Source organism: Gossypium hirsutum, chromosome D02 (assembly GCF_007990345.1).
Source record: "Gossypium hirsutum isolate 1008001.06 chromosome D02, Gossypium_hirsutum_v2.1, whole genome shotgun sequence".
In the NCBI taxonomy this organism is placed as follows: Eukaryota; Viridiplantae; Streptophyta; class Magnoliopsida; order Malvales; family Malvaceae; genus Gossypium; species Gossypium hirsutum.
Genome location: NC_053438.1, coordinates 68,486,196 through 68,497,691, shown reverse-complemented (window position 1 = coordinate 68,497,691; position 11,496 = coordinate 68,486,196). Strand labels below are relative to the sequence as shown.

At 30.7% G+C, this 11,496-nt stretch overlaps 1 protein-coding gene and 1 pseudogene across 5 annotated transcripts; one reads left to right on the top strand and one right to left on the bottom strand.

The window, feature by feature from the left end:
* Positions 1-4,317: 4,317 nt before the first annotated feature.
* On the top strand, positions 4,318-5,009 carry LOC121214826 (vegetative cell wall protein gp1-like; annotated as a pseudogene). The gene has a single exon (XR_005910562.1). The product of XR_005910562.1 is annotated as a vegetative cell wall protein gp1-like (transcript).
* Positions 5,010-7,494: 2,485 nt separating this feature from the next.
* On the bottom strand, positions 7,495-10,814 carry LOC121203208 (lysine-specific demethylase JMJ25). 4 transcript variants are annotated; one of them, XM_041089140.1, is made up of 4 exons: positions 9,641-10,814; positions 9,086-9,242; positions 8,925-8,988; positions 7,495-8,408 (listed from the first exon to the last, which is right to left on the bottom strand). In XM_041089140.1, the coding sequence occupies exons 3-4, from the start codon at positions 8,960-8,962 to the stop codon at positions 7,556-7,558; spliced, it is 891 nt and encodes a 296-aa protein (XP_040945074.1). In that variant the 5' UTR covers positions 8,963-8,988; positions 9,086-9,242; positions 9,641-10,814; the 3' UTR covers positions 7,495-7,555. The 4 variants fall into 4 exon arrangements, with proteins under 4 accessions (XP_040945074.1, XP_040945072.1, XP_040945071.1 ...); XM_041089138.1 differs by having other exon boundaries at positions 9,086-9,218; positions 9,641-10,072; XM_041089137.1 differs by having other exon boundaries at positions 7,525-8,408; positions 8,874-8,988.
* Positions 10,815-11,496: the final 682 nt, after the last annotated feature.

The window sequence follows — 11,496 nt, the reverse complement described above, 5'->3', positions numbered from 1 at the left end:
GCTAGATTGGTAGCAAAGGGTTAGCCAAAAAAAAGGAATAGACTTAAAATGAAGTGTTTTCTCCAGTTGTGAAGCATTCGTATTCGTTTTTACTTGGTTCGCAATATGATCTTGAACTAAGTTCAGCTCGATCTGAAGACGCATTTTACACGGTGAATTCAAGAGGGAAATCTATATGACTCATGGCAGATGATTCAGGTTGGTGATTAAAGAAAATTGGGGTTTGCAAACTGACAAAGTCGCTTTATGGATTGAAAACAATCTCTGAGGCAGTGGTACAAGCGATTTGATCAGTTCATGAAAGGGCAAAGGTACACAAGAAATAAATTTGATCATTGGCGTGTATATTCAGAAGCTACAAGAAAGCGGATTTTTCTATACTTGCTCTTATATGTTGATGATATGTTGATAGCAACTAAGAGTAAAGTTGAAATTGAGAAGATTGGAGACTCAACTCAACCTTGAGTTTGAGATGAAAGACTAGGTGAAGCTAAGAAGATTCTTGGGCATGGAAAATATATAGGATAGAGCTCATGGCAGGTATTTGTCTAGAAGCAATATTGAAGAAGTACTAAGAAGGCCATGAACGAGCAGACAAAAGTGTAAGTACCCCGTTGGCTTCTCATTCAAGCTTTCTCACAACTATCTCTTGACGAATACGAAACAAGAATACATGTTACAAGTTCCGTATTCTAATGCAGTAGGTAGCTTGATGTATGCAATGGTGTACAAGACCCGACATTTCACAGTAGTTAGTATAAGTGAGTAGGTATATGCATAATCCTGGAAAAGGACATTGGCAAGCTGTGAAATGGATTCTACGGTATATCAGAATACCATGATATTGGATTACTGTTCAAGCAGGATACTACACTTGGTAAAGGTGTTATTGGGTACGTTGATTCTGATTATGCCGGTGATTTGGACAAACGAAGATCAACCACTGGTATTGTTTACACTTGTTGGAGGACCAATAAGTTGGAAGTCTACACTGCAATCTACAGTTCGTTGTCAACCACAGAAGTGAATACATGGCTGTAACAGAGGTGTAAAGGAGCTATTTAGTACAAGGTATGGTAAAACCTTGGGATTGGTTCAGGAGCATATTAACGTATATGTGATAGTCAAAGTGCTATCATTTAGCAAGAATCAATCTATCATGCACGTACAAAGCATATCAACGTACGTTTCCATTTTGGGGGAAATTATTGATGAGGGAAAATTCACCTTCAGAAGATTAAGACTGCAGATAATCCCGCAGATAGATGACCAAGGTGGTAACAACATCAAGTTCGAACATTGTTTGAACTTGATCAATATTCTGCATGTTTAATATTGAAGAATCACTATCAAGTGTTGTTGACAAAGGCAAGAGAATGTGTGAAGATAAGATTATTCGAATCAAATCTTCAAGGTGGAGATTATTGGCAATCATCCGTATTTATGGAAAGTCAAATATAATGGTTATCAAATAATGGAAAGTCAAAGATATAGTATCAATATTGGAAAATCAAAGATATGGGTATCGAGATATGACATAAGAAACTGAGATATTGCAATATTGGTCCCAATGCAAAGTGACTTTGCAAGTTGATCCCTGAACCTCAACTATAAATAGGCATAACCATCTCTCATTTGTATCTATATTTGCCATTCTTTACTTAAGGCATTGTTCTCTCTCTCTCTCTTTGTAAATTCTCACTTGTATTTTGGAGTGAAATATATTTGGTAGTGCCGAGACGTAGGCAAAATTTGCTGAACCTCGTAAATTCTTGTGTTCTTTATTGTATTATTCTGCATGAATTGTGAGTGTGATTGTAGTGATTTATTGTGCTATTAAATTACGATTGAGGAATATTCTGCTAGGAAAGACTTGGTACTTAAGCGATCCTTGTGATCCACCTCCTTCCTGGGAATTGAACTTAGTGTGAAATAATTTACTCTTACACGCTCCGCACAACAGTAACAACTAATGTCATTGTAATACTTACAAGAGATGTAATGTTTTAAGGGATCCATGAAATCTTACTTTGTTAAAAAATTGCTTACCTAATTAGTTGTGACAATTAAGAGAATGACCGATTTGAATGATGACACTCCATTTTACACTTTGCCTTAATTAGTTCAATTTTAGCTAACTTTTTTCCTTTCTTAGGTATCTCATATTATGTAAAAGCACCACAAATGGGATTTAGGTTTATTAAACCACTGCTTTAAGCAATACTTGCAAGTGTGGATTTAGAGGTGGCTTTGGTTATAATTAATATTAAACAGGGGCAAAGATAGAAAAAATTTTAGGCAGGGTTGAAATTCAATTGTAACTTTACGATAGTAAAAATGTAATTTTAAAGAATTAAATAAAATTTTATCATTTTAGGGGGGACAAAGTGAAATTTTACCTTTATATTTTAGAATTTTAAAATTTAAAGGACCTAAATAAAAAGTTTTCCATATTAGAGGGATCAGGCCCTGCCAGCCCCTGGATTCGCCCCTGATATTAGATAACCTAGCAATTAAATCAACTAGAGTGGGATCCATTGAATTACTATAGTTTATGTTGTCCCAAACCAATAAATTAACCCAGCCAACTAAAGTTTTGATTTATGTATTTTAAATATGTTTCAGTTAAATTTGAACCATGTCCAAAATTAATGTTAAGTGTTAATATTTTAAAATCCAATTAGAATCATAAGTTTAAGGACCTATCTAAAATTAGACCAATAAAATTTAAAATATAAATATGATAATTTTTTTTGGATTTATTGAATAATGGATTGTTATATACACAGTATGAGATGGTCTATTGATTCTAGATTCTTACTGTTTAATTTATGAATTTTTTTTCTTGTTTCTTTTGAGTTTGATTAATGATGCATTGTATTTGTGATGTTTATTGAAGAATATTTTATATTTGAAATTTATTTAATCTCATTAGTTGATACTTGTCGCTTTTTTCTTTACCGAAAGTTGTTGTAATTATAAATTAGGAAATAAATATGAAAATTAAATTTTAATTATATCTAGTAATCAATAAGAAGATGGAGAAAGTTATGTTAGTTATAGTTATAAATATTTATAAATTTAATATATATATATAAAGAAAATAATTGTATAACTAATAATTATTTTTACAATACTTTATATAGTTATATTTTTTTTAAAAAATTATAATTAAAATACTATTATTTTGTTCAAAATATTAAAATTAATATTATTTAATTTATAATTGAATATGATTAAATATTTTTTATTTTTTTGAAAATTATATTTTTAATTTTTAGAAATTTTATATAACTTTTCATATATATATTTCTGATTTGTCAATTTCTTTTGAGATTTATCTAAATTTATTTGACAATTTTTATTTTTAAAAAATAAAATAATTTTATATTTCTTGGAATCTTATATAAATTTTTGGATTTTTAAAAAAATTGAGATTTTTTTTGCTTTTTTTCCGATTTTTAAATTATTTCAGGAAAATATAACTAACTTTTTTTTGCTTAGGTATATTAATATTAGATAACCCACAAATTAGATCAATAGGAGCTTCATGTCCTAATCCCATTTAATTACTTTGTTGTATCATTATTTAGTCCACTTACATAGTACTCTATGGGGCAAATAGTTTAAATGTAAATTAGTATTTAAATCTAGATTAGTATTATCAAATATTTAAGGGTAAATATATATTCTAGTATCTAAGTTGGGTTCAAGGTTTAAATTAAGTACTTAAACTTGATTTTATAGTTCAAATTGATTTAAATAACTAAGCACTAATTTGAATCAAGAAGTCAAGTTTAAGTACCTAATTAGACTATAAAAACACTTTTGGTAGCAAATTGAACCTTAAAGTCGAGTTCAGTTATCTAATTGAACAAAGAAAATCTTAGATACCAATGTGAACCTTAAAATCAAGTTAAGTACCAAAGTATACATTTATATAATATTTAAATTTAATCCTCCTAATTTAAATATTTTTAGTACAATGCAATAAGAGAATTAATTAATAGTTACACACGATAAAGATATCCACACCAAATATACACTCACCGTATAAAAACATTAAAAGTAAAAGATATGCTTCACACAAATCTGAAAGCATTATTTTTTAACTAGCATTAGACAAATGGAAATGGAAAGACTTTTTTTTTTTTTTTTTGGTGATGAAAGATGGGTGAGAGAAGGTAGTAAGCTAAGTAGGGAGTAATATCTCAAACAAATAATTAAAAACTCCTTCAAATGTGGCTATAAATACCCGAAACAATCCTGCTTTCCTCAACTCAAATCTTCAATCTTTAGTTCATCTCTCCAAAAAAAATGGCAGCTTCCAACGTTTTCATTTTATTAGCCTGCTTCATTTCCTTGGGTTTTCAAGCATGGAGGTTAGCCTAGCAACCCGAAATCTTCAGCAAGTGCCACCTCCATTTCCACCAATACCATTGCCACCTCCATTGTCGCCAATACCATTGTCACCAGTACCATTGCTACCTCCATTGTCGCCAATACCATTGCCACCTCCATTTTTACCAGTACCATTGCCATCTGCATATTTACCGGTACCATTGCCACCTCCGATGTCACCACTTCCTTTAATCCCAGAACCACCACCATTTCCTTCAATCCCAGAACTTAGAACTACCACCACTTCGTAAGTTGCCCAACATACTTCCATTGCCTTCAATCCTAGATCTACCATCATTCTCAGCTCAACCCTGCATACCTCCATTGCCTTGAATCCCGAAGCTACCAACAATCCCACCATCTTAGCCTAAGCCTATCACTGTTCTTCCACCACTTCCCAGTAGCAGCTTGCCTTCCATTCCTTTCATGTCTCCACCTCCACCTCCACCTCCATCCAGCCATTGAAGACAGTTTGATTCCTAATTAGTATCACATATATTACTGAGAATGAACTCTGCCATCACATTCTCTATGATGTTATTTCATGAAATAAGAATGTAGCTTCTATTTACATTTTACATATATAATAAAGTGTGGTGTTTTTTTAAGTTATTAAATTATTAAAAATATATACATGATTAAATGTTATATATTCATTTATAAAGGTATTCTAATCAATGCTATCAACTCCACCATAGTTATACTTCGAAAAACCATATCATAATCACAGTCATGCTTTGCCAATGAGTGATGTGATTATTTTACTCCCAAACTCAATTCAACGCCAAGTTTGAGTTAGTCATATTATTTTATTATACTTGGATTTGAGAGTTATTCAGTATAAATTAATTTGAAATATTTTTCATTAGTTAGTTTAAGTAATTAACACGGTTAATAATTTCAGTTAAAACATTAAAGTGAGCTTTTTCTTAAATATATACATTACTATAATTAGTTAGAAGGTGATTCAGTAATGATTTAGTTAGTCCAAATAATTAATGTGATTACTAATTTCAAGTAAAGTGTTGAGGTGATTTTTCCTAAACATACTCGTTCCAACTAAAAAAAATCTATGTTAGTATAATTAGTTAAAAAAGTGATTAAGCAATTATTTAGTTAGAAGTGATGATTTAAGAAAAAAAAATACACGATGTTATTTTACTTGGCATAGCTAATAATGTTAGCGATTTAAGATAACTAATGACATTATAAAAATAAATAAATCAAATTATGTCAAAATTAAAATATAGGGCTTAATCTTAAATTTGGGCATAATAAAGAAACTGGAATCAAGTAATTATAATTTATTAAAAACTTTTAAGACCCAAAAATATGATTTTTTAATTTGTTAATTTATGTCATGAATAAGTATTTGTTTTACTGATTAGGGTTCTTGTGAATTGTTGAAGCTCTTGGGTTCAAATCTCATTTTTAAGAAATTTTATTATTTTTGTCTTTTATCCTTATCTTGTTCCTTACCACTTAAATACTATTTTTGATCAATTTGTGATAGAATGAGTTTACTAGTTCAACGATAAGATGTTAATTTATCGTTTGAGTCTCTAATTTATTTTTGTTAGCCCTTAATGTGCTGTCGAGTTGGTGGTGTTGGATTGGGTTTGAACTCTTGAAAAAAGATGGTAGGTTAGCAGGAAGTCCTGTGTGATTTCCTCGTTGGTGGGTTGAAAATTGAATTGTTGAATAATGGATTTTACAACAAAAAAAAAATCGTGTTTTCAAATTGGATTCGACTAGTTTTATGAGTAAATAATTGACAAACCCATCAAAACGATAAATTTCTCAAATAAACTCAGATTTTACTAAATAAGGGCAAGTATCATTTTATAAAATCAACATATTCTAGATTTTTTTAATGTATCTTCATAGCATCTCCAGATTTGGTCATAACGTTAAGGCCGAGTTTGGAGTATTACAAAATTATTTTATAAAATATAAAAATTGCAAAAATTATAAAATATATAAAATTGCAGATATATATATAAATTATAAAAATGATTATAAACGAAAAAAAATATAAATTATAAAAATTATTAAAAATTGTGAAAAGCATTAAAAAGTACTAAAATAAAAATTAAAAAAACATATAAATTATGAAAAATTTAAAAAAATTAAAATTATGAAAAAATATTTAAATATATAAAATATTATTAAAAATATTATAAAATATAGAAAATTGGAAAAAAATAAATTATTTGAATTAAAAAATAAAAATGGTAATAAATATTTAAAAAGATAGAAAGTTATTAAAATATTGTAAAAATACTAAAACATATAAAATATTATAAAAAGCATAAAATTTATAATAACAAATAAATAAAAACTATATGAAAATGAAATTATAAAAACTAGTTTTTAAATTTGTATACTAACCATCATTTGATCTCTAAAGATATTGATCTTGCTCGTCCCAGAGCTTGCAACCGTTTTTTGTTCATCGTAATCAACTAGAAAGTGCCTTGAGATGCAAACTATACAAGAGAGTACAATAAAAGACCTCAATATCATTTTCATTGTTTTGCAATAAGTTTGGATTGGACTATGTTGAATCCAACTATAGAAGATATTTTGCTTTAACGTAACTATATTAATCGTGATTATTTTAACCCAAACACTCTCTTGAACCATCGCTAAAAATGCCAATTTCAGCATCAATAATAGACCATGCTATACAAGTTTATTTCTTACTACTTTAAGAGTTCACTCCATTATCAAATACGAACACATGTGTGGAGATAGATTTCAATATTTCATCTAAGGGTCTGTTTGATTGGCAGTAAAATGTTTTCCGTAAAATGATTTCTAGAAAATGTTTTACTTTTCTGTAAAATGACTTACTGGAAAATATTTTCTGGTGTTTGATTGAATCTGTGTAAAATATTTTCCGCTGTTTGACAGATTTCCTGAAAATATTTTCCGAAAAAGTTATTTTTTACATATATTAATATATATTAATAATTTTTATATTTTAAATTGTTTTTACATATATTGCAATGATTTATTTATAATAATACTCAATAATAAGCTACAATATTGATCGTTATAAATTGAAAAAATATTATCCACAATGAGTACTAGTAAGAATATTGAATAATTATAAATTGCTTCGAAACCATAATGAGTACTAGAAATAATATTATCCAAATACATAATTAGTAGTACACCACATAATAACAACATTGTCCAAGTGCATAATATTACACCACATAAAAGTATCAATATCTTCAACCCTGAGAAAATTTTTGAAGCCAAATTTTTCTATGCTTCTTATCCAAAAAAGTACCTCACACCAGTCCAAGCAATCAATTGCTTTAACCCTCTTAGCCTCCTCTTTTAATATCTTTTTTGCACCTATAAAAGCTCTCCACATAACCAATGGTTCCCAACTAAGACCAGAACTTTTTTCAAGGACATTTCTAACAATAACAGGTTCACCTCGCATCCAATGAGTTTGAAAATGCTGAATGCTATTGTCTTCCAACTGCATTACATTCGGGCAGTACACAAAATTGTCATGACTTTTCTCTCTATGAGCTGCCTGCCTTACTTCAAAGTTTTTTGCTTCATTTCCTGCAGAGCAGGTGGTTTGACACAAAGAACAGCCTTGAGAAAACTCGATATCAGGTAACTGAAAATTAATGGTGAGCTCCTCAGCACTCTGAATCAGTTGCTCAACTGAATTAGTTTCAAATAAGCGTCTCAGTGAAAGTGTCTCACGACCACAACCACCCTTTCCATTTGGAGGACAAGGAATCCTACCATCTTCCTCAGCTCTCCAATCATTTCTTGCTGCCACTGCAGGAATCTGGTCATCTGAACCCATAGCTCGACTATTTACTCTTTTAGCAGACAGCTGGTGAGAAGATTTTGCTTCATTCCCTCCAGGCTGAGACCCTTTTCTAAGTTCATGACAGCATGATATACATAGATCATATAAACAATCAGGGCAGCTTCTATGGAAATTGACAATGGATGTATTGCAATTGTCACTGTCAAGGAAGGAAACATTCATAGTCATTATAGTAGGAAAAACAATAGCCATGTCTGCAAATTATTAATAACAATAAAAATCCCTTTTGCATATCTTTAGATGCAATTTCATAACCACATGATAATATACACGATAGTAGAAGACAACAAGATCCATCACGGTTGATGCATATCATTAACAATATACAACCCATTACTAAGTACTACAAAGAAAAGATCAACTAATAAGAGTTAAGTTTCTTAATGGTGTGAATTGGTTTTGATTTTCACAACAAAATATAAGGTAAGCTTTATGAATCAGTCTCATCAAATCGGCACTATCCTAGGATAACCCTTTTTCACATCTTCCTACTAGTTTAAATATAAGATAAGCACACAGATTAATATGGTAAAGAATGTAAGCTGTTTCCAAGTAACTAATATGACATGAGATTTTCAATTTAGGGGCAAAAACGTAACATAACATAACAAAAACCACAAGTTTCTCCTTGGTATCAAAGAGCATGAGGTGATACCAATACACTCGATCATCATCATCTATCACTGATACCATTATGTCCTGTTCTGTCAATTGTACACCTATGGCAAAGGAAGGCATACATCACTTAGCATTTCGAAGCATCATCTAGTATAAAAACCAAAACTTACAAAAACCAGACATATCACATTACAGTACCATGTATACTGGCTTCCACCTCTAGTTCAGCATGTTGCTCCTGTTGTATATGTCGAAGCAGAGGCAGAATTTCATGTAGCAAATAAAGCAACTTCTGCAGTTTAATATTTGTATCTGCTACCTCATGCTCATCCTGTCAAATTTGATAATTTTTCACCTCCAAAATGAAATTCAGAACACGAACAATCAGTTAGACCCAAAATACTAATCTTCTGGCCTTATTCGATCCAATCTGAATCACATCCATGCAAACCCAAAAGATAAAAAGAAAATCCTACCCAAAATCAATAATAATGCCAAGAAAAGCAATCATTTCTTTTTCTTTTTAATAACAAACTCAAAATAAATTAAACAACGCTGAATAGAACCGAAGCATCATCAAAGACGTGAAATCAAACCCAGAAATCTAAAATAAGTTACCATAATCAAATGCAATAATGAATCAAATAAATCACTGATAAATCAAACATTTAGCAAAGAAGCTAAACCAGCTAAACAAACAAGTGATGCTAAACAGACAAATTATGAACATCAACGAGTAAACAAAGAGTTTACCTTAAATACGAATTTGTTGGCGATTCGGGAATAAACAAACCCTTGATTTTCTGGAACTGGAACTGGGTGGAGGACCGGAGGTAGACCGGAGGTGGATCGATGGAGGACGGAGGTAGCTTGATGCCTTGATTTTGGATTTGGGAAAAAAAATGGAGGAGGGGAGATAGGGTTAGGGAAGACTGTCGGCAGTAAAACAAAACAATAATGTTGTGGATACAGTAAAATTAGCAACAATAGCAAAGGAGATGAGGCAGAGATGATGAGGAGCTATGGAAATGGTTTCAACGGTGAGAAGATGAGCTGTGGAAAATGTCTTACCGATTTCTAAGGGGTAAGACATTTTCCGGAAATATAGGGTTGATTTTCCCGTGTTTTGGAATTGATTTTCCAAAAGGAAATCATTTTCCTCCAATCAAACACCGGAAAATGGGGAAAACCATTTCCGGAAAATCATTTCCCCCTATCAAACAGACCCTAAATCTCCTTTTAATTAATAGGTATTTGTATTCACAATTAGATAGCATGGTGAAAATCCATAGTGTCTTTTCAATACCTCAATATCATTTTCATTGTTTTGCAATGAGTTTGGATTGGAGTATCTTGAATCCAACTATACAAGAGATACTTTGCTTTATGTACATCATAACATATATGATGCTACTCACAACATTGAAAAAAGGACACATTCGTATGAATTGACATGTAGTCTTGCATAACCCATAATGATAAGCACTAATTCATTTGCGGCCAACAACATGTCACCCACATAAAATGACATAGTTACAAAATTTTCTTTCCTTCTTTTAACATGAGTAAAGTGGTCTTTATCAATTATGATTAAATCAAACTAAACAGTTTCTTAATAAAAAAAAATAGCATATCACTATCTGGAAAATCGCTTAAGATCATAAAATTGATCTTCATAACTTGCCCAGACTATGCATTTCACCTTTGTCAATGAAATCTACTTTGTCTGTGTAGATTCCAGATTTTCATTTGGAAAAGGTAGCTTTTACATCTGTTTGACCAACTCCGAACTCCAAATATCTAAAGTTAGTATATTGGAAAAAATAAGTGTGAAGGTAAATCTCACAACAAGAGAGAAAGTCTATGCATAAGAGGATTGCAAATCAGTTTACAAAACCGATTCCTAGAGATTTTTTAAAGGAATGTCAAAACTCTAGGATTGCAAGTTGAATAATATATTCTTGTCCTCACTTGAGTTAATGTTGATAATGATTAATGCATTCAAAAGTTGTTGGAAAATTTGTAATTTATGGGAACTTTGAGGCATATTTTTAATTGGTAAATGTTGAGAGTTGAATCATAAAATTATGATTTTATATTCTACTTCATGAGACCTTTACAACGGTATATCATATGCTCAAAATGGTTGAGTGATGAATGAGAAATTGGTGCTCAAAGTAAGCTACTTGTGAATATTTGTTGAGGAAAAGAAAAGCTTAGATCCCACATTGGTTAAATACCAAGTGTGAGATTTGTATATATATGAGAACCCACATAAATGATGATTGAATGATTATGTTTGGAATCTTGCCTTGCATGCATGAAGGGCATAGGTCCAAACTTGTTGGGGCTAAAGTGCGCACTTGCACGACATGAGCTATATGCAAAATGATATAATTATAATCAATTTGATTTATGTTCAATAATTTAAATATGGATTTTTCACTTTATATGTCTTTTATTCCAGGTGAAAGTCTTGTTGTTGAATCTATTAAGAAAATAAAGTTGTGGACTCGAGTTAGATACTAAGTGTATTTGAATTATCACCTATGTGGTATTGATTTTTTGATAAAGACATACACTTCAAGGAAAGTGAGAGTAATACCATA